General features: G+C 34.3%; 3 protein-coding genes across 3 annotated transcripts in view; 2 read left to right on the top strand and 1 right to left on the bottom strand.

Annotated features, from left to right (window-relative positions):
- LOC137630034 (histone-lysine N-methyltransferase 2D-like) overlaps positions 1-13083 on the top strand; it is a 59213-nt gene extending 46130 nt beyond the window's left edge. The window contains exon 5 of the mRNA XM_068361529.1: positions 12635-13083. Coding sequence (XP_068217630.1) covers positions 12635-13083 — 449 coding nt within the window. The remainder of the gene's footprint in view (positions 1-12634) is intronic.
- Positions 1-25000, bottom strand: part of LOC137630371 (uncharacterized) — a 603704-nt gene that overhangs the window by 79231 nt on the left and 499473 nt on the right. The window lies entirely within an intron of this gene.
- On the top strand, positions 15622-16254 carry LOC137630033 (trichohyalin-like). Its single transcript, XM_068361528.1, has one exon. The coding sequence runs from the start codon at positions 15622-15624 to the stop codon at positions 16252-16254; it is 633 nt and encodes a 210-aa protein (XP_068217629.1).

The following is a 25000-nucleotide window of genomic DNA, read 5'->3' as shown; positions in this document are numbered from 1 at the left end:
AGCTATTATTTATCATATTTTCTATTGTTGCCTTTAATGACTAAAGTTCTTGAGAGAGAGAGAGAGAGAGAGAGAGAGAGAGAGAGAGACAGCTATTTATTTATCATATTTTCTATTGTTGCTTTAATGACTAAACTTCTTGAGAGAGAGAGAGAGAGAGAGAGAGAGAGAGAGAGAGAGAGAGCTATTTATTTATCATATTTTCTATTGTTGCTTTAATGACTAAAGTTCTTGAGAGAAAGAGAGAGAGAGAGAGAGAGAGAGAGAGCTATTTATTTATCATATTTTCTATTGTTGCTTTAATGACTAAAGTTCTTGAGAGAGAGAGAGAGAGAGAGAGAGAGGAGAGAGAGAGAGAGAGAGCTATTTATTTATCATATTTTCTATTATTGCTTTAATGACTAAAGTTCTTGAGAGGGAGAGAGAGAGAGAGAGAGAGAGAGAGAGAAAGAGAGAGAGAGAGAGAGGAGAGCTATTTATTTATCATATTTTCTATTGTTGCTTTAATGACTAAAGTTCTTGAGAGAGAGAGAGAGAGAGAGAGAGAGAGAGAGAGAGAGAGCTATTTATTTATCATATTTTCTATTGTTGCTTTTAATGACTAAAGTTCTTGAGAGAGAGAGAGAGAGAGAGAGAGAGAGAGAGGAGAGAGAGAGAGAGAGAGCTATTTATTTATCATATTTTCTATTGCTTTAATGACTAAAGTTCTTAGAGAGAGAGAGAGAGAGAGAGAGAGAGAGAGAGCTATTTATTTATCATATTTTCTATTATTGCTTTAATGACTAAAGTTCTTGAGAGAGAGCGAGAGAGAGAGAGAGGAGAGAGAGAGAGAGAGAGCTATTTATTTATCATATTTTCTATTGTTGCTTTAATGACTAAAGTTCTTGAGAGAGAGAGAGAGAGAGAGAGAGAGAGAGAGAGAGAGCTATTTATTTATCATATTTTCTATTGTTGCTTTAATGACTAAAGTTCTTGAGAGAGAGAGAGAGAGAGAGAGAGAGAGAGAGAGAGAGAGCTATTTATTTATCATTTTCTCTATTATTGCTTTAATGACTAAAGTTCTTGAGAGAGAGAGAGAGAGAGAGAGAGAGAGAGAGCTATTTATTTATCAAATTTTCTATTATTGCTTTAATGACTAAACTTCTTGAGAGAGAGAGAGAGAGAGAGAGAGAGAGAGAGAGAGAGCTATTTATTTATCATATTTTCTATTATTGCTTTAATGACTAAACTTCTTGAGAGAGAGAGAGAGAGAGAGAGAGAGAGAGAGAGAGAGCTATTTATTTATCATATTTTTCTATTGTTGCTTTAATGACTAAAGTTCTTGAGAGAGAGAGAGAGAGAGAGAGAGAGAGAGAGAGAGAGCTATTTATTTATCATATTTTCTATTATTGCTTTAATGACTAAAGTTCTTGAGAGAGAGAGAGAGAGAGAGAGAGAGAGAGAGAGAGAGCTATTTATTTATCATATTTTCTATTGTTGCTTTAATGACTAAAGTTCTTGAGAGAGAGAGAGAGAGAGAGAGAGAGAGAGAGCTATTTATTTATCATATTTTCTATTATTGCTTTAATGACTAAAGTTCTTGAGAGAGAGAGAGAGAGAGAGAGAGAGAGAGAGAGAGAGGAGAGAGCTATTTATTGATCATATTTTCTATTATTGCTTTAATGACTAAAGTTCTTGAGAGAGAGAGAGAGAGAGAGAGAGAGAGAGAGAGAGCTATTTATTTATCATATTTTCTATTGCTTTAATGACTAAAGTTCTTAAGAAAGAGAGAGAGAGAGAGAGAGAGAGAGAGAGGAGAGAGAGAGCTATTTATTTATCATATTTTCTATTGTTGCTTTAATGACTAAAGTTTTTAGAGAGAGAGAGAGAGAGAGAGAGAGCGAGAGAGAGAGAGAGAGAGATTATTATGTTCCACATGATAGGGTAAATACTAAACCCTAACAACTGTGTTTTAAATAATAACCAATTACCCTAACAGCAACCTCAATAAAAATGATACTTATAAACTTTCAACAGACTTTAGGAATCAGATGAGAGACGCAATAAGTCACAATTAGCCCAAGAATTCCTGTTCTTATTTGAGTTTTGCCAGGGGGTTTAGTACGTAAACACAATTAAGAAGATTGAAGTCATCATGGCATCATGCTTGAATGTTAAATTTAGCCAAGTGGGTGGTGGGCTTTAGTTTGTGAAGTAATAAAAATACTAAATTAAAGAAAAAGGAAATTTTTTTTTTTTTTTTTTTAGTGTCTAAAGCGGGCTGGTGAGAGACAGTAGTAATAAGAGAGACAGATAGAGAGCAACCGTCACTCAGATGGTCGCTAATGAGACAAGAAAGGTGATGGTGATTTAACACTAACAACGTCCTTTATGCTCAAAGATGTCTGTTCAGTTACTATGATTGGCGGCTCAAAGCCATTTCAAGGAAAAAAAGAGAATGTTGTTCAGACTCTCTCTCTCTCTCTCTCTCTCTCTCTCTCTCTCTCTCTCTCTCTCTCTCTCTCTCTCTCTCTCTCTCTCTGTCAGTCACACTCACACACATTTTGTCTGTTTGTTAGCACTCGTGTGTATTTTTTCCGAATTCGGTTATTGTGTGTTTAATAATTGCCTAATAATTGCCATTTAGTTTTTACCTCCGCCAAAGAAGTTCGAGGTAGATTATGTTTTCGCCCCTGTTTGTGTGTGTGTTTGTTGGTGAACGGCTTCCTGGCCACAATTTTAATCGTAGAGTAATGAAACTTGTCTGGATTAACTGTTATGTAAAAGGCTGAACATGATTAAATCTTGGAAGGTCGAGGTCAAAGGTCACGGTCAAGCAAAACGTCGAGTTCACGTAATCAGCCATAAGTTTGGACATCGTTGTCACAGAGACTTCAAACTTGGTTCATATTTAAGTGTAGTAAAATCTACGCCAATTAATACATGTTAAGATCAAAGGTCAAGGTCAAGGTCGAGCAAAATGTCGAGAAAAGCTCTCGCGGTGGAGGTCTGCGCTCTACTAAGTGCCCCTCTAGTTTTTTTAATTCATCCTACAGTATTTGCTCCTTGTTTATGAACGAAACCAGTTCCTAATGGAATAGATGCCTGAAGGATATTTTTTATCATTTCTCAGTAACGTGTTCCTTTTTAAGAAAAGGTCATACCTTGGAATGGAACAAGGAACTAGATCATTCACATACCCTCAAGAATAACTAATAAAGTCCCCGTGTCCCTCAATCCATCCATCAAATTTGAAAAAGCTTTCTCAGCTTGTAAATATGACTCAGGATAGAAGCCCTTTCAAACAAGTTTAAAATCATGACCTTACTTCAAACCGAGGAAGGTATGTTTTCACCTCTCTCTTTTGTTTGTCACCAGCTTAACTAAGAAAATAGTTACTGATGAATTTTGATGAAAATTTCAGGATATATCAGAAATGGACTAATTTAGAAGTGAGTAGATTTTGGCTGTGACCCCGAACACCATTCGGATCCGGGATTTTTTATTATACAGTATATTAATTCTCGGTCAAAATGTGAAAGATGGTAGGCCTGGACCGTAGACTTTAGTAAAGTGTTGACAATCTTCATTGGCGGGAGTGTGAAATCTCTGATTGCTCTTTCTTCTTGTATATTGTGTTGCTACTGATCTCCAATTTAAAAATTTCGGAAATGTTTACTAATTATACTCTTTCATCTATCTCTATACAGGAGTAAGCAATCCCATAACTCATTGGCCAATCAATTTTATCAAAACCTTTGATAAAACTTTCCATTTTTCCCATAATATTGATAGTTCAACACTTTAGCTTTCTTTCCTTTCTTTGTAGTTACTACAATTATAAACTGTTTCTTTTGATGAAGTCACGGTCATTTTTCCCTTCCTGTATAATATTTTTTTCCATTTGCTTCGCTAGAGCGGTAATTGCTCTCATTTGCATACTGATCTATGAAATTCCTATTGACTCAACTGTCCTTGATATCTAATTTTATATGTCTTTAAGAGTCCGACAGTTCCTTTCTCTTATTCTGACTAACATTCATCCCATCGTTCTTCTGGCTAATGTAATCTCTTACGATCCTCATAATACCAAATTTGTTATGAATGTAAATATAATCACATTTGGAGAGTTTACACATTTTAAGCCAAAGCTTTAATATAGGGTTTATTTAATTCTATCCTTTTACTTACAAAACTTTTTGAAAGTGATCTGAAAACTTAAGTAACTGATTCCCGAAGTGACTTCCTAACGTAAATCAAGACTTCTGTCTTTAATTAGCCTCTCTTCATCTGCAGATGTTTGCAGGTAAATTGGACGAATAGGGACAGAGAAGAGAAATTGCAGAGGGTAGTAACAAAGTTTAGAAATGTCAGCAAGAGGTGAAGGTTTAGAGAAAATAGAAGGAAAGGGTAAGGTAATAAAAGTTGATGGAGAAGAGGAAGAGGAGTAATGAATATAAGCATAGGTAGTGGAAGAATAGAAATAGTTGTTTTGTATATGTATCTTGTAGTTTTATAATGGATAGAGGAAAGATGAGAGTTATGATCAGATCGTATAGTAGTTTTGTATATGTATCTTGTAGTTTTATAATGGATAGAGGAAAGATGAGAGATATGATCGGATCGCATAGTTGTTTTGTATATGTATCCTGTAGTTTTATAATGGATAGAGGAAAGATGAGAGATATGATCGGATCGCATAGTTGTTTTGTATATGTATCCTGTAGTTTTATAATGGATAGAGGAAAGATGAGAGATATGATCGGATCGCATAGTTGTTTTGTATATGTATCCTGTAGTTTTATAATGGATAAAGGAAAGATGCGAGTTATGATCGGATCGTTGATCGTTCAGGGAAAAGATGTACGGATGACGAAAGCAATTAGAAAAAGTTTGAAGTCGTTGATATGAATTACTTTCTAATAAGCATTATAAGAGGAATTGATATGGTGAAAAATATACAGATATGCAGGAATGGCAAGGGTGGATAAGTGTATTTTGAGGATGTTGGTTAATGGGGAAATAGAACCTATAAAGGGATTTATAGATATTGAAGAACCTATTGAAATGGGATAGCCTTGGTATATAGGAAGACCTAAGGAGCTGAAGAAGTTTTACTGCACGTTTCTCATTTCTCGGACAGTAGTTATATATATATATATATATATATATATATATATATATATATATATATATATATATACATACACATTTTATTTTACGTGACCCATCAAAAAAGAAGGCTAAATAATTAGATAGATGTGCCCACTCACGCTCCTCTTAACAGGATATGACTACTCTCTCTCTCCCTACTCGTGAGAAGAGGAGGGCTAAGCGTGAACTGACAAATAATATATACATATATATATATATATATATATATATACATATATATATATATGTATATATATATGTATATATATATATATATATATATATATATATATATATATATATATACACACATACACATACATGATTGAAGGCGAATGACCCCTGAAGTAGGAAAACAAGACACGGCCTTCTAACATCATCTAATTTCGGAGGTGTTTGGCGTGTTTCTTGTAGTGATAATGAGCACATGTCGTTCGACTAGACCCCAAACTATCACGCCATGATAGAAAGAAGGCCAAGGAGAAGACCTACTACTTTCCTTTCTTCTTCTTCTTCTTCTTCTTTTTCTTCTTCTTCTCTTTGCTGAAGTGAAAATTAGATAGATTTCCCTTGTTAGATTGTATTAATCTTCTAGAAACGTATGACGATATTAGTTTAAACTTTTTTCACTTTTTGATAGTTTAGTAAATATTTCATATGTAAATATGCTGTATCCTAAACGTAGACCTATAGATTATCACAGAAATTAATAAATGACCTCATGTTGGGGACGATTGGAATTATCCGAGGCAAGAATTACTTTTTAAAAAGAAACATCGATAATGATTACCTTTGATTTTTTAATAGTAAGAATAGGTTAACTTGTAGAATTATTTTAATGAATAGGAGGGATAAACAGCACAATCATAGTTGTTAAAACACATTGTTATAAATCACGTACTTTCAGACATGTTTAAAAGTTAAAGTTGAAGTTCCGGGTTTTAGGTCTCCCCTGAAACGACCTTCATCCCCCCATGCGCCACCCTGGGGAGTACCCCCGGTAGAGGGTCTCACACTATTCGTGCCTTAGCGGGGACGCGAACTCGGGACCGCTGAAACAGAAGCCTGCGACGCTACCATTGCCATACGAAGCTCAGTGATTTTTTTTTATTTTTTTTTCAGGATTTTGTGTTTTTCTTCCTATACCCCTATATATTGGCATTTCGTCCTGGCCCCTTATTAAGAATGAATCAGCATCTTCGTTATTATCAAGACTAACATTTCTCAAGTATTAAAAAGACTATGTTTTTATGTAATATAAACCGGTATTTAAATGTATTCATTAGATAAAATCTTGCTGTTTTCAAGTGGATGACTATGTTTCTTCCTAATATATTTTAATGTATTGAGCATATGATTAATGAACTCATAGTCTTGTATGACTTAATGATCTATGCTGTCAATCATCTTCATTTTGACTCCAACTGAAAGACGAAATATTTGTAAACGTTTCCCTGCAGTATTACTATATTGATATATATATATATATATATACATATATATATATATATATATATATATATATATATATATATATATATATATATATATATATATATATATATATATATATATATATATATATATATATATATATATATATATATATCTCAACTATTTATATGATGGAAAACATTAATTCAAATTAAAACTACTTTTGTTCCTTTTTTTTTATATCGACTACCACCCAAAATTGAGGGAAATGCCATGGCAGAAAGATAGATAGACTTGATTTCTTTGAGTTATGCTGTTATTGACAGTGATTCTATTATTGCCGAATGATTACCCTTAAAAGACCCATATTTTATACGTCCTTTTCTTTCCAACCAGATTTATGCCCTTCATGGAGCTCTCTTGTAAAACAATAATCATACTTATATATATGTTTTTGTATTCGTAAAAATATTGTGGTAGGACCTCAATAAATCTACATTATGCAAGTTTTGCAATCACTAAAATTATGATTATAAACTTCAATTAATTTTAATTGTCGAAGAAAAGTTAATATTGTATTATTTGTGTATGCAACCCGTCAAATATGACAGCTAAATGTTTAGATAGATATGCACACATGTACATTTACCATCCTATTACCAGGGTGTGACTACTCCCTCTCTCCCCCTACCCAAGGGACGGGAAGAGTTGAGCGCTTGGATCGTGACCGGAAATTTATATATATATATATATATATATATATATATATATATATATATATATATATATATATATATATATATATACATATATATATATATATATATATATATATATATATATATACACCCAGGTACTTGTTCTTTATTACATAGGGGAAATTCTTTGCCTTTGTTATTCCAATTTACTTCCGCCCATGAGGCAGTAGATATAAAAGTAAGGAACTTTGACAAAGTTTATACCGAATCCATAATTTCCTTGCTTGCAGGAGCACCCGCTCATACTTCCCTTCATTAGGTAATTTCCCACTTTTTTTGGAAGGCGTATTAGACAGGCTAATTAGAGAGCAAAAGTGGTTTTTTGGGGGTCGACATTCTTTTCCCCATTCTGTGGTTTCTTGCTTTTGAAGTAGGAATCAATCATTTCACTGGGAGGTTTCGTTTCCCAACTCCGTCTTCTTGACTTGTTTAATCAAGGAATTTTATGTGCGATCTTTTGCATATCTTTCTTTTTATTTTGCTGTTGCTGTAAAGGTTATCGAAATAATGCATTTTATTTTGCTGTTGCTGTAAAGGTTATCGAAATAATGCATTTTATTTTGCTGTCGCTGTAAAGGTTATCGAAATAATGCATTTTATTTTGCTGTCGCTGTAAAGGTTATCGAAATAATGCATTTTATTTTGCTGTTGCTGTAAAGGTTATCGAAATAATGCATTTGATTTTGCTGTTGCTGTAAAGGTCATCGAAATAATGCATTTTATTTTGCTGTTGCTGTAAAGGTTATCGAAATAATGCATTTTATTTTGCTGTGGCTGTAAAGGTTATCGAAATAATGCATTTTATTTTGCTGTTGCTGTAAAGGTTATCGAAATAATGCATTTTATTTCGCTGTTGCTGTAAAGGCTATCGAAATAATGCATTTGATTTTGCTGTTGCTGTAAAGGTTATCGAAATAATGCATTTAATTTGCTGTTGCTGTAAAGGTTATCGAAAAAATGCATTTTATTTTGCTGTTGCTGTAAAGGTTATCGAAATAATGCCTTTTATTTTGCTGTTGCTGTAAAGGTTATCGAAATAATGCATTTTATTTTGCTGTTGCTGTAAAGGTTATCGAAATGATGCATTTTATTTTGCTGTTGCTGTAAAGGTTATCGAAACAATGCATTTTATTTCGCTGTTGCTGTAAAGGTTATCGAAATAATGCATTTTATTTCGCTGTTGCTGTAAAGGTTATCGAAATAATGCATTTTATTTTGCTGTTGTTGTAAAGGTTATCGAAATGATGCATTTTATTTTGCTGTTGCTGTTAAGGTTATCGAAATAATGTATTTCATTTTGCTGTTGCTGTAAAGGTCATCGAAATAATGCATTTTATTTTGCTGTAGCTGTAAAGGTTATCGAAATAATGCATTTTATTTCGCTGTTGCTGTAAAGGTTATCGAAATAATGCATTTTATTTTGCTGTTGCTGTAAAGGTTATCGAAATAATGCATTTTATTTTGCTGTAAAGGTTATCGAAATAATGCATTTTATTTCGCTGTTGCTGTAAAGGTTATCGAAATAATGCATTTTATTTTGCTGTTGCTGTAAAGGTTATCGAAATAATGCATTTTATTTTGCTGTAAAGGTTATCGAAATAATGCATTTTATTTCGCTGTTGCTGTAAAGGTTATCGAAATAATGCATTTTATTTTGCTGTTGCTGTAAAGGTTATCGAAATAATGCATTTTATTTTGCTGTAAAGGTTATCGAAACAATGCATTTTATTTCGCTGTTGCTGTAAAGGTTATCGAAATAATGCATTTTATTTTGCTGTTGCTGTAAAGGTTATCGAAATAATGCATTTTATTTTGCTGTAAAGGTTATCGAAATAATGCATTTTATTTTGCTGTTGCTGTAAAGGTTATCGAAATAGTGCAATTTATTTCGCTGTTGCTGTAAAGGTTATCGAAATAATGCATTTTATTTTGCTGTTGCTGTAAAGGTTATCGAAATAATGCATTTTATTTTGCTGTAAAGGTTATCGAAATAATGCATTTTATTTTGCTGTTGCTGTAAAGGTTATCGAAATAATGCAATTTATTTCGCTGTTGCTGTAAAGGTTATCGAAATAATGCATTTTATTTTGCTGTTGCTGTAAAGGTTATCGAAATAATGCATTTTATTTTGCTGTTGCTCTAAAGGTTATCGAAATAAGGCATTTTATTTATCTGTTGCTGTAAAGGTTATCGAAATAATGCATTTGATTTTGCTGTTGCTGTAAAGGTTATCGAAATAATGCATTTAATTTACATTGCATATTTTATATCGTAGAGTCCGTGCTTGTATGTGTTTCCTATAAAACAAACACTGCGATTACAACTCGCTTTAATAGAATAAATAACATACTTTTCACAAGGCTTTAGGCTTGAGACATATAATTCCTTATTCAGAGACTGATCCGAACCTTCAATCAGAAAGATTTCCTTTAGAAAATAAGTTCTCAATAGAATTATTTCTTAAAGTAAGACTCAGTATGCAAGATTTCCAGGTAATGACACTACGGGTAAATTTATTGTTCTGATTTATGACCAATATTGTGAGAAATTTATCTCGTTTACATCCTCAATGTGATAAATTTAAGAAACCGGACCAAGTAGTACGTTTTGATCTCGAGTAATGTATTTTTTCAATATATAATATTTTTAGTATTAAACTCTTAGATAGGGTTAAAGGTTAAACGTGTCTGGTTTCAGTTCCAGTTCCATCAGAATAGATGCTCACCAGAACATCAGCCGGGCAAGCCCAACCCCCCACTGTGGTGCCCTACCACAGCAGTAGCCTCCCCAGTAAACAGCTTAAACTCACGGCCCTGGGCGGGGATCGATCTCTTGCCACGCGAATGCGAGGCAAACACGTTACCACTGTACTACCCAGGAGGCCAGGTTGGCTTTATCTTTACCGGTCTGCATGACGAGTTTGCTTTGAAAGTTTGTAATTTACACTTCTATTTATGTATTTACTTTATTTGTTTACCTATTTATTTAGTTATTTTAATTTTGTCTTATTCTGACAAAGAAGTATTTTCATGTTTCCGGTAATGAACTCTAGGTCATATAGTAAGCGTATCTTTGCGGGGGGGGGGGGGGGGTAGGGGGAGCCAGCAGGTTTACCTGCTGAGTCGTCAACAACCATTGCTTGGCCCTCCCCGGGCCTAGCTTGGGGGGAAAGGCCCCTGATCATATGTTCATATGGTCATTCTCTAGGGCAGTGGTTCCCAACCTGGGGGAAATTTCCCCCTGGGGGGAAATTTGAAGCTACCAGGGGGGGAAATAATTGCACTACCTACTAACTAAAAAAAAATCAGGTGACAAAGCTAGCCCTGATATTGATACACTGGTGCACAAGAAGCAGCCTCAACCTTCTCACTAATTCATTTTTGAAGTAGAAGAATAAACTAAAGTCCTTTTATTTTGCTACTAGCCGCTCTCCATATACTGATAAACAAATAGTTACAGAGTAAAATGGATAGAGAGCGGTTAGTAACAACTAACCTCATAGCTGTATGGCTATGCGGTTAGTTGTTACTAACCGCTCTCTATCCATTTTACTTTGTAACCATTTGTTTATCAGTATATTTGTATAATGGAAAAATAAATTAGTAAGTCGTCACAGTGTGTTTCAACTACTCTTTCCCTCATACACATGAAGGGAGAAATCTGGAGGGTTGCACTGGGTGCAGGGGGAAATGACAGGAAAAAGGTTGGGAACCACTGCTCTAGGGCATTGTCTCTCTCTCCTGACTCTGCCATTTATGAGCAACCTTTGAATCTTTGAAAACTATTAATCTGTTTGATGAATATTGTGTGCCATTATTTATTTGACCTAAATATACTATATGCATTAGGCTCTACATTTTTAACAATAATTTTTAAACTTCTTCCCTACCAGGTTTCTGTGAAGTAAATTAGGGCCTCGCCTGAGAAATAAATAACAGACTGAAGAAGTCTTGCCTCCAATTTCCATACTGATAAGATTTCCGTGTTGGTTTATCAAAGGAATTTGCTCCGCAGAATTATTTTGACGATTTCTTTCCTGAGAACCCCGCGCAACCTCTTTTTCTGATTTAGGGGCCATATATATATATATATATATATATATATATATATATATATATATATATATATATATATAGTTCCATAGAATATATATATATATATATATATCTGTTCCATAGACATATATATATATATATATATATATATATATATATATATATATATATATATATATATATATATATTCTGTTCCACAGACATCATAAAAATCTTCGATGTCTGTGGAACGGAATATATATATATATATATATATATATATATATATATATATATATATATATATATATATATATATGTATATATATATTCTGTTCCACAGACATCATAAAAATCTTCGACAGCGCGATTTACCTTATCAACAATATAGTCAATTTTTAAATCTGATCAAGGATCATATTAATCAAGATTAAATGTTAGTTAAGGATATGTTAACAGTCACCTGTGATAAATTGGCCTAATTGCTCACTAACTTAATTGCCCTCTAAATAAAAGGTGAGAAGCATATCCTCGCCATTTGATATACATCCATATTACTTGCTAAGCTACAACCCTAGTTGGAAAAGCAAGATGCTATAAGCCCAGGGACTCCAACAGGGAAAATAGCCAAGTGAGGAAAGGAAACAAGGAAAAATAAAAATAATTTAAGAACAGTAATAACATTTGAATAAATATTTCCTATATAAACTATAAACACTTTAACAAAACAACAGGAAGAGAAATACGATAGGATAGTGTGCCCGAGTGTACCCTCAAGCAAGAGATCTCTAACCCAAGACAGTGGAAGACCATGGTACAGATGCTATGGCACTACCCAAGACTAGAGAACAATGGTTTGATTTTGGAGTGTCCTTCTCCTAGAAGAGCTGCTGACCATAGCTAAAGAGTCTCTTCTACCCTTACCAAGAGGAAAGTGGCCACTGAACAATTAGAAGTGCAGTAGTTGATCCCTTGGATAAAGAAGAAGTAGACCGACTGAAGCCCCAATCGAGGACAATCCCCTGTACATACCAACTGAAGCCTCAATCGAGGACAATCCCCTGTACATACCCACTGAAGCCCCAATCGAGGACAATCCCCTATATATACCAACTGAAGCCCCCAATCGAGGTCAATCCCCTGTACATACTAACTGAAGCCCCAATCGAGGACAATCCCTGTACATACCAACTGAAGCCTCAATCGAGGACAATCCCCTGTACATACCAACTGAAGCCCCATTTGAGGACAATCCCTGTACATACCAACTGAAGCCTCAATTGAGGACAATCCCCTGTACATACCAACTGAAGCTCCAATCGAGGACAATCCCCTGTACATACCAACTGAAGCCCCAATCGAGGACAATCCCCTGTACATACTAACTGAAGCCCCAATCGAGGACAATCCCCTGTACATACCAACTGAAGCCCCAATCGAGGACAATCCCCTGTACATACCAACTGAAGCCTCAATCGAGGACAATCCCCTGTACATACCAACTGAAGCCCCAATTGAGGACAATCCCCTGTACATACCAACTGAAGCCTCAATCGAGGACAATCCCCTGTACATACCAACTGAAGCCCCAATCGAGGACAATCCCCTGTACATACCAACTGAAGCCCCAATCGAGGACAATCCCCTGTACATACCAACTGAAGCCTCAATCGAGGACAATTCCCTGTACATCTATGGCTTTGAGATTTGGCGTCGAGGTTAGCGGCGCTTTATATGCATGGAGGTTGATTCGTCCATATTCCTAGACAATGAGTTCAATTAGGACGCAAGATTGGAAGGATGCAGACGAGATTGGATCCTAAACGTTCCGGCTCCTTCAGGAGGATACGCCGCAGGGTCCATGGCGTAATTACCTTTCGAGGGACGGGCGGAATCTGTCGTGAAATTTCGGGCTGGCATTGCGTCCCCCTTCAGAGGGATAGGTGGGAGACGACATACGCATGCAACTAAGCTTTCTAATTCCTTACTGTGTCGGATTCGGTTTCATCGTATCTGGCCTTTGTTTGAAAATGGTTTCATATTGTTTCTTCATTGTATACTTTTTATCCATGATTTAAAAAAAAAACTGTTCCCATGTTAGAAACACAGGTGTGTGTTTATGTACAGTATAAACATATATATATATATATATATATATATATATATATATATATATATATATATATATATATATATATATATACACACACATATATATATGCAGAAGAACCACAGGGAAAATGAAAATACGAAATATACGATTAAGTCCTGACTAGTTTCGTGATACTTCTTCAGAGGACTGATTTATTGAGAGAGGTTTCTTTACATTTTATAGGGAAAGTAAAGACCCTCTCTCAACAAATCAGTCCTCTGAAGAAGTATCACGAAACTAGTCAGGACTTAATCGCATATTTCGTATTTTCATTTTCCCTGTGGTCCTTCTGCATCTGAGCATCACGTTTTCCTGTGATTTTTACGCATACGTATACATATGTATATATATATATATATGTATATATATAAATATATACTCACACATGAAATATGTGTATATACATATATCATCATCGTTCATCATCGTCATCATCATCATCCTCAGCCGTTACTAGTCCACTGCAGAACAAAGGCCTCGCGCATGTCCTTTCACTTGGGCCTGTTTATGGTCTTTCTGTGCCAGTCGACAAGCGCATACTTTCTTAGTTCATCAATCCATCATCTTCCTTCTCCTGCTGCTTTTATAATCTCTAGGCACCCATTCTGTCATTCATAATGTCCATCTATTGTCTGTCATTCTCATTATATGCCCTACCCAATTCCATTTGTTATTCGCACTTCTTGTTAGAATATCCTCTACTTTAGTTTACCCATATCTATGTTGCTCTATTTCTGTTTCTAAATGTTATTCCTAACATTATTCTTTACATTATTCTTTGAGTTGTAACTGTATCATGTTCCAAGGCTTTGTTAAGACGCCAAGATTTGGATGCATAAGTTAATGCTGGTAGGACCGTCTCATTAAATACTTTTACTTTTAGAGAAAGCGGCATTTTAATTTTCATAATCCTCATTTTTTTACCAAATGTTCACCATCCCATGCTTATCCTTCTTTTTTTTTATATATTTATAAATGTATGGTCACAGTTGCCTATTGGTTATCAACCTCTCTACATGAATGCATTTGTGTGAGGAGTTTTAATGATATAATGGGTGATGAATAAGAAAGAACGATGTTTCGTAAATTTTGGCCATGTGAAAAAAACGGGTTTGGTGGTGGGGTGGTTAATCGGTAGGTGGAAAATGTATCGTTTCTTGAAGAAAGAACCGTAAAACAAGTGAAAATGGCCTGATAGATGTATGGCAGATGTGCTGAAATTAAAGTTAATAAAATGCAAGGAAGAGATATATAAGGATATTTGTGGGGAGGTTTATAAAGCAGAAAATGTGGTGAGGTATTCTACGTAAGTAGCTTGCCCTTAAAGGTTTAAAGGTCGCTCATGAATGGCAAAGGCAAGGGACAGTGACATTGCCATAGCAAGCAGGACAGTGTCCTAGAGACTGACCATATATTATATGATCAGCGCCCAAGCCTCCTCTCCACCCAAGCTAGGACCAGGGAGGGCGAGGCAGTGGCTGCTGATGACTCAACAGATAGACCTATAGGCTCCCCCAAACCTTAGCTCGCAAGGATGGTAAGGTTGCAGACACTAATCTTACTAACGAGTTTGAGCGGGACTCGAACCCCCGACTGTCGATCACCAGGCAGAGACGTTACCAATCAGGCCACAAAAACCCTTTATGATATAATTGAGTGATTGATTTGTGTAGTTTTTTTGGCATACTTTTTAAGATGTGACAGGGCAGTGGCTATAGTCTTGTGTATTCACTGGGACAATTCTTATACACATGAATATATTTTGTGTATGTATATATTATACATAGAGCGTATGTACTTATTTTATGTATGTCATATATACCTTTATTTATATAACTATATTTATCTATCTTTCCATCTACATAAATGCAAATGTTACACATGCATATATTTATGTATACACATATATACATATAGATATATATGTTAATATATGTGTGTGCTTTTATACACACATACATACATATATATACAGTGTATATATATGCATGTAAATATATATGTATAGATAGATCGATAGATAGATAGATAATGGCTAATTAGATATGGATAAGTCATAGTAAGTATATGACATATTTTCCAATGATAAAGGAAATTTTGTCTTGCGGTATGAAGCGGTCTAAGTTCGAAATAGATACAGTTTCAGTTTGTGACTGCAGTGGAGAGATACTATTGAATATGAAGCAAAGATTTGAGAGCATTTTTATGAGGAGGGAATTGAAGCAAAGATTTGAGAGCATTTATATGAGGAGGGAATTGAAGCAAAGATTTGAGAGCATTTACATGAGGAGGGAATTGAAGCAAAGATTTGAGAGCATTTACATGAGGAGGGAATTGAAGCAAAGATTTGAGAGCATTTTGATGAGGAGGGAATTGAAGCAAAGATTTGAGAGCATTTATATGAGGAGGGAATTGAAGCAAAGATTTGAGAGCATTTTGATGAGGAGGGAATTGAAGCAAAGATTTGAGAACATTTATATGAGGAGGGAATTGAAGCAAAAATTTGAGAGCATTTATATGAGGAGGGAACTGAAGCAAAGATTTGAGAGCATTTATATGAGGAGGGAATTGAAGCAAAGATTTGAGAGCATTTATATGAGGAGGGAATTGAAGCAAAGATTTGAGAACATTTATATGAGGAGGGAATTGAAGCAAAGATTTGAGAGCATTTATATGAGGAGGGAATTGAAGCAAAGATTTGAGAGCATTTATATGAGGAGGGAATATGAAGCAAAGATTTGAGAGCATTTATATGAGGAGGGAATATGAAGCAAAGATTTGAGAGCATTTATATAAGGAGGGAATTGAAGCAAAGATTTGAGAGTATTTATATGAGGAGGGAATTGAAGCTAAAGATTTGAGAGCATTTATATGAGGAGGGAATTGAAGCAAAGATTTGAGAGCATTTATATGAGGAGGGAATTGAAGCTAAAGATTTGAGAGCATTTATATGAGGAGGGAATTGAAGCTAAAGATTTGAGAGCATTTATATGAGGAGGGAATTGAAGCTAAAGATTTGAGAGCATTTATATGAGGAGGGAATTAAAGCTAAAGATTTGAGAGCATTTATATGAGGAGGGAATTGGAGCAAAGATTTGAGAGCATTTATATGAGGAGGGAACTGAAGCAAAGATTTGAGAGCATTTATATGAGGAGGGAATTGAAACAAAGATTTGAGAGCATTTATATGAGGAGGGAATTGAAGCAAAGATTTGAGAGCATTTATATGAGGAGGGAATTGAAGCAAAGATTTGAGAGCATTTATATGAGGAGGGAATTGAAGCAAAGATTTGAGAGCATTTACATGAGGAGGGAACTGAAGCAAAGATTTGAGAGCATTTATATGAGGAGGGAATTGAAGCAAAAGATTTGAGAGCATTTATTTGAAAAGAGAATTAAAAGGGAGCAGTAGAGATAATTGAGAAGGTAGCATGATGTCTCGTAGTGGTTTGGATCAGTAGCGAAGTAAGAGGTTAGAATGTAAGGATTAATTATTGAGCCAACTCTCCTTTATGGGAGTAAAATGTTGTATTTGAATTTGAATGAAAAAAAAAATGATGTTAAGATTATTTTTTTTTTTATAGATTTTGATGAATAATGTAAATAATTCATGTTTAGTAATCCTAATGAATTATGTTTGGGACAGCTTATAGAAGTACATGCATGTTAAGCCACCATAAGAGTTCTGCAGGGCGGCCATTTCTTGTACCCATTCACAGCTGGGTATGCTGATGCTGGAAAGGCGGTATATAACAGACCTTGCAAATGAGATCCCAAAGATTTTCATTGCAAAACGAAAATATGTGGTTGTGATAAAAGTGTTAGCATAGATGAAAAGATGGCTACAAATCTTTTCGCGGGTTCGTTAGCACTGAGAAAATTACGATTGATAAATTCGCTTCCAATGAATCTTATTCTATCTATTCTCATGATTCTGAGGTGACCATTTCACTATAGTCTATTTTTTATAGCGGTGAAAAATTACAAAATTACAAAGCGTGCATCCGAACATAAGCTGCTGTCGTTGACTTCGGCGGATTGGGTTATTAAATTTAGACTTACCATGACGATACTTTATAATATATTTATTCTTTCACATTGTTTATTGACAAAACATATGTGATGGAGAAATATAGGTTAGTAAATGAGTTTTGATTCACATTACTTGGTAATTATTTGAGAATAATGAAGGTGTTTGGACAAAAATACTTCCGACCAATCAGGTATCAGGAACCTTTCCGAGCTAAAAGCAAATGTGCACCGCTATAAAAAATAGACTATAGGACAGATGCTGATCCATCATCTTGCCATTTGTCCTCTACTATCGCCACTTTCTCTTCTGCTATTCCCAGCTTCTACTTTACAATCTCAAACGGGTAAATGTACCTTCAAAATTCCAACACCGTTTCCCTGACATCATACTAGCTACTTTGCGTTTGCTCTCTGCCACGCTCACGGTTTTCCCATTGTATTTTGAATGACTTGTCTTTTTATTTTGCATTTCTCAAGGCGATGTACGAAAACCAAGCTTTCTCTCTCCTAACACAGCAGCTGTAATGAACTTATTCGTAAATTATCTTTATTTTACTTTTTTTTTTCTAACATGAAATTTCTTTATGGATTCAGTACAAAATATGAAAAAAAAATATGCTATGTATTTTTTACTCTTGATTCGTAGTATCCTACATAATCAGCCGATATACATATACTTCAATCAAATATGCATTCAAGTGTATTGCGTGAATAATATATTCTTGTAAAGACGAATTGCTATATTTGATGATGAAAGTTAACATGTTGATTTCCACCTCGTGGAAATTGGTTTGTAATCAGTCTTTGTCGAAAGAAAATTTGACTCCACTTACTTCGGAAATGACACCCTATCGTGGCATGTGCATAAATAAAACATGGTAGTGACATACCTCCAGGTAGTCTTCACTCAACGACATGGACCATTTTTGGGTTTTGGGACTTGGGGGTGGGGGGATTCGGGTCCACATGTGATTTCCTGATGTTTGGAGACATCACATCATAGTTGTTCTTTCTTCCTTTATTGTGTTTGCCTCTGCATGATTTGATTTCATGAAAAATGCGTTACCACAATTGTTTTTGCGCGGCGTAATTCTTTTTGTATTATGGTGCTTCAATTGTAGATATTTAAGAGAAATATTTAAGAGGAATCTGAGGTTAAGTGAATTAGACAAGTTAAACTTTTTTACAAGATTTATTTAATTTTGAAATCGACCGCTTGTCAGTTCTCTATAGAGTGATCAATCCTCCAATAGGGATTCACTCTTTAAATAAAATAAAATAAAATAAAAATAAAACTTGATTAGTAAAGTAGATGAGAAAACAAAATTCAATCTATCAGTAAAAGTCTGAGAATTTTGAAACTCAAAATGAAAATATTCTTTACTAGCAAAGGGTAATGGAACTTCATGCCAAAAGGAAGACTCAATGACACACGTAGTAATAGACCTGGCCTACCTGGTCTCTCTACTGGAACATATGGCGCATATTTCATAGTTTAATCTAAACTTCTGTTAATGGTGTGTCCACCTTCAGTGGAGACGAAGCCTTTCCTTGGGATGTGTACCAACCGTGTGTCACACAATTGTACATAATTCCTTTTGTATATATTATGCTTGTATCTTCGTTCTTCCCTCGCGCTAAAAAGAACCAGAATAAACATGTCTGCGTGTCGCCTATGTAACATTGTCATTTTCTCGAACATGTAATTTCCTGTTGCCTTGAGGTTTTGTATATAAAGGAGAGTGTTCCATAATAAATTAACTCAGTTGCTTTCACACTGCCTTTGAGTTCACAACCTTTCTCTCGGCACCGTCACAGATGGCATTTACCCCATGACGTCTAATACTGGAGACCATATATCTAAAAGGCGTTATAGTAGTTTTGGTCCATTCCTCAAACATAATCCTACAATAAATTAACTCATTTTTATTTTTATGGCCAATTCAGTTTTATAAGATTCATGTTCAAAATATAATATCCAATTATTTAATTTTCTCTCTTATCTTTGCAATCTTATGCAGTAATTGGCTACTATTATATAAATATATGACTTCTTTTTTTCATCCTCCTTTGCTTTATAATGTAATTGAGTATTTTTAAAAGTCGTTACTCACGGTGTAGATATATTAAATATTGATTATTTTTATTTTTTATAAATAATACTCCTACCGTTTTTAAATTTAAGATTCCAAAATATTAATCGAATATTATTTATTCGTCTTTTTTATATTCATTACAGAAACTATGTATGAAAATTATTTTTAATACATCAAAGCAATTACTTTGGAAATTGTGATGAATAAAATCTCATACATTAACACACTATTCAATGTATAATTTATTTTTTTTATTCACACGATCCTGACTATTCATATCCAAGGGGGTTATTGAAACGTTCCTTTGAACCATCAGTTATCTTTTTTTTTTTTTTTTTTTTTTTTTTTTTTTTTTTTTTTTTTGTGTGATATTGCAGTTTGTACGTACATTGTACTTTTGTTCCTTTATCCACATTTGCTTTTCACTTTGATCAATTAGGTATGAATTTCACGGGCCTTTTACCACGCGTTTTCTCTTTCCCTTTGAGTTACGTTTCACGAAAAGTGACATGAAACTACAACTCGGCGATGGTTATTTGCCCATTCATAACTGTTAAAGGCCCTTTGCTGTTTCTTTTCCATCTTGCATCGAAGTATTTTATTCAGATGTTGGATACGTTAATTTCATACCTGGTTACATGTAACGAGAATTTAGATAATGCGTAGGGCAAATTTAAGTTTTAATTTTTTTTTTTTTTTTTGAAGAATCTTATTTTTTTGGTGGTAGATGTTAATTAGATAATGCTTAGTGGAAATTTCTAATTTCAGATATTTTGGAATAATGTTTATTTTTGTCAATAGATATATATTTAGAATAATACCTAGTGCAAATATAAGTTTTACTTAAAAAAAAAATATGGATAGATGTAATTAAATAATGCGTAGTGTAAATTTGAGGTTTACTTTTTTGGAAGAATGGGCATTCTTGCCCTTTTTGGACTAGGCAAATATATTATAAGCTGAAAAAGGAAACCAAGAAGAGCTGTATAATATATATATATATATATATATATATATATATATATATATATATATATATATATATATATATATATATATAGTTAAACATTTATGTAAAAGTTATTTAAGTTTTAATACCAATATAATTTAATTCAGCATTACTTCCTTCTGCTCCTGTAGGATAAATATTTCTGAAGTTCCTACATCCCACTTGTTTTTGCGGGTCAACTGCTAACATTCAAGGCCTAAACATTTCATACAAGTTAAGCTGGAATCACAATATTTATTTCTTGCTCGAGGTTTTCGCCAACCTCCAGCAGATCCTCGCGAGCAAAAGTGTTGCAGCATCACACCAAGATCTCGCGGTTCGAGGAGCAAATAGGAAAAAGTGTAAACAATACCAATCAGCGGACATCTTCATGGTGCCAAGAAATGTTCTGACTGTTGCAGTAATATGTTTTCTCGGAATATTACGTTAATTGAAGAATTCTACAACTACAACAGGATGAACAAAGCAGATTTTTATTATATTTTGAGGCTTATTGGACCCAAGATTGCCAAGTAAGAGCACATCCTATTTGCAGCAGCAATATTGTTTGTTTACATCCGAAGTCATGCCCGCAGTTTGTGCTCGCTGCTTCCCCTCCAGTCGGGAAGCCAATATCTCGAGCAACCAGCTCCCGGTGAGAAAATATTTGAGAAGATAATAAAAGTAAGGTTTGAGGAGTTCCTGGATGATAATATGCTCATGAATAAGAATCAGTATGGGTTTACTCATGGCAAGGGGACCCAACTAGCATTAGCCAGATTATATGAATACATAGCAGTAAAGAAAAGTCTAGGTTGTGGCTGTAACTGAATCTCAGAAAAAAAAAAGCCTAGTGTTATTCCAGCTTATGTGATAGCTTCCTCATGTCCGAGAGCTTTTGGGTAAGTGTACTTGAACAGACACCCTTTGTTTTGTTAGAAGATGTAAGATCTTTTAGAGAATATTTTCTGTATAAGAAGGATCTTGATTTTGTTTATTGTTTTGTGTTGTGACGGGCCGAGAGAAGGTTGTGACTCAAAGACAGGATGAAAGCAACTGAGTGAGTTTATTATTGAACACTCTCCTTTATATACAAAACCTCAAGGCAACAGGAAATTTCCTGTTCAAAAATCGACATCTTTACCGATGAGAAAAACAGACATGTTTTTTCAGGTTTTTTTTTAGTGCGAGGGGAGAGCGAAGATACAAGCATAATATATACACAAAATGAACTATGTACGATCGTGTGACACACGGTTGGTACAGTGTACTTCGTTTACCCTTTCTGCAAGTTGTCTGAGTTTAATGTGGGCAGAGTAACGGTAATAAGCATTTTTTCTCGGGTCGAGGCACATTTGTTGCATATGCGTGGTGTAGCTTTCTGACAATTGTTATTATTTGTATGAGATTACTTTACATGTATATGTATACATGTATATGTGAATAACAAGAACAAATGTTGCCGTATATTTTCCACCACATGATAAAGGCCTCAGATCTGTGAATATATATATATATATATATATATATATATATATATGTATATACACATATATATACATATATATGTATATACACACACATATATATATGCATATATATATATGCATATATATAAATATATATATATATATATATATACAGTGTATATATATATATATATATATATATATATATATATACACACACATATATATATACAGTGTATATATATATATATATATATATATATATATATATATATATATATATATATATATATATATACAGTATATATGCACGCGCTTGTGTGTGTGAAAATGATTGTTCAGTTACTAACACACAAGACTTTCACACTTTCAATTGCTGCCACAAATACTTCTTAGTATCGAAATCACAACGCCTTACAATATCGACCGAGCTATTTGAAAGGGAAAGGCTTCGGCCCAGACCAGGATTCGAACCTATGCCTCTTTAATCGAAACAAAAGTGACAGTAGACAATAAACGATTACGTTTTAAGAGAGAGAGAGAGAGAGAGAGAGAGAGAGAGAGAGAGAGAGAGAGAGAGAGAGAGAGAGAGAGAGAGAGAGAGAGAGTGACTTAATTTCAACTAGATTGGTTATATTCTTGTGGATTTCACGTTTTTGCTTAAAACCAAATCAACACGCCACCGTGAATTCTATATCAAAGAGCATTTGTCACTTCACTTAAAAGTATGAAATGCACGTGTTACATACTTACAAATCTCACATTATGGGAAACGCGCCTACAGTCTCACGATTGGGGTTATCCTTTACTCAGCATATGGCATTAATTAATGACATTTTAATTTCTCAATAAAAGCTAAAGACTGCACCAAATTGCAAAAAAAAAAAACATATATGCTAAGGAGAGAGAGAGAGAGAGAGAGAGAGAGAGAGAGAGAGAGAGATCCGTGATTCTGTAGAAATACGTGTGTGAGAGATGCGAAATTTTATATTAATGAGAGAGAGAGAGAGAGAGAGAGAGAGAGAGAGAGAGAGAGAGAGAGAGAGAGAGATGCGTAATCCCCTAGTAATAAAACTAAAATCTCGAATAAGCACTGTCAGTGGCAATTTCTCACATTAATCCAATCCCATTTTGTTCTGTCCCTCCAATACTATTCTCACGTTAACTATTAAGCGAAATTGTCTACTCTTTTTTTCCCTCCGGTTCCTGAAAACTGCCATCATAGGCCTCTCTCCGGCCTATGTCACGGCGCGGGTTTTTTAAACTTGATTACAGAGGCCTACTTCCTGCCCTTCAGTTTTCTAAGAGAAGCAGGATTTTTTTTTTTAAAACTGTGAGTGAGTTCCACAGATCATGTTTGGGTATTATGACGTCATGTGTGATACATTTATACAATAAAGTTAAGGCTGGACTAGTGGTAATTGTAATGCTTCTTAAATAATATTAGGATGCCAGATAACTCGTAATCAATCAATCAATCTTGGTTAAATATTCGTCTTAGCTTTTAATAAACAAATATATGGATATATCGGTATAATATATAAGCTAGAGACGTTATATAGCTGATTATTATCGGTTATATGTGTATTGTTTGTCGCGTAAATAGTCCTTTGAATAGACGCCTGGCATTCACTAAGAAATATGTTTTTAAAGGGCTTTAAGATTAACTTTTCTACAACTCCTCCCTAAACCAGGTATTATACTTTCTGGACAAATCTTGTTTTGATAAATGTATTTTAATAAATGCTGAAATTAGTTAAACGTTTTTTTCTTTAATAATTACAAATCAAATTTACAGCCCAACTCTCTCTCTCTCTCTCTCTCTCTCTCTCTCTCTCTCTCTCTCTCTCTCTCTCTCTCTCTCTCTCTCTCTCTCTCTCACGAGGTTGATGTGAAAGTGCAGCATCCGTATCTTACGGATGTTTTTGTCAGCGTTTCCAGATGAAACATGAATTATTCGTAAACTTTAGACAATTATATAGTCGCCTTAGTGTGGCTCTTACATTATTAAGTGTAAATTCTAGTTGTGATCATTAGAGTAGACTTTCAATTTCAGGCTCTTCAAAGGGCACGTTTAGGCTTATCAATTACCAAAGCCACGTCTTAATTTATCATCATACTTTCATCTTTCAAAGCCTATCGTTTACGAGGTAATATGTTTGGAATTAGTATTTAGAGGCTTGAGTATCAATACTGTCATCATGCTTTGATTGTAAATTTAGAGGCTGAATCTCAATACTGCCATCATGTTGTGAATGAGTATTTAGAAGCCGAGTTTCAATACTATCATCATACTTTAAATGTGTATTTAGAGGCTGAATCTCAATACTGCCATCATGTCGTGAATTAGGATTTAGAAGCTGAGTCTCAATACTATCATCATACTTTAAATGTGTATTTAGAGGCTGAATCTCAATACTGCCATCATGTTGTGAATGAGGATTTAGAAGCTGAGTCTCAATACTGTCATCATACTTTAAATGTGTATTTAGAGGCTGAATCTCAATACTGCCATCATGTTGTGAATGAGGATTTAGAAGCTGAGTCTCAATACTGTCATCATACTTTAAATGTGTATTTAGAGGCTGAATCTCAATACTGCCATCATGTTGTGAATGAGGATTTAGAAGCTGAGTCTCAATACTGTCATCATACTTTAAATGTGTATTTAGAGGCTGAATCTCAATACTGCCATCATGTTGTGAATGAGGATTTAGAAGCTGAGTCTCAATACTGTCATCATACTTTAAATGTATATTTAAAAGCTGAATCTCACGTTGCGAATTAATGTTTTGGGCTTCTATTAATACTGTCATTATATTTTATATTACCTTTTTTTTTTTTTTTTTTTTTATGCTGATGTCGTAAAACATTTTCCGCTGTGGTGTTAACATAACTTCCTA

The sequence above is a fragment of the Palaemon carinicauda genome, chromosome 38 (assembly GCF_036898095.1).
Source record: "Palaemon carinicauda isolate YSFRI2023 chromosome 38, ASM3689809v2, whole genome shotgun sequence".
NCBI lineage: Eukaryota > Metazoa > Arthropoda > Malacostraca > Decapoda > Palaemonidae > Palaemon > Palaemon carinicauda.
Note: the sequence above shows the minus strand (reverse complement) of the source record. Positions and strands in the feature narration are given on the sequence as shown.

Excerpts from the sequence above, each read along its gene's own strand:
- LOC137630033 (XM_068361528.1), top strand. The coding sequence starts at position 15,622 with ATGAAGCGGTCTAAGTTCGAAATAGATACAGTTTCAGTTTGTGACTGC.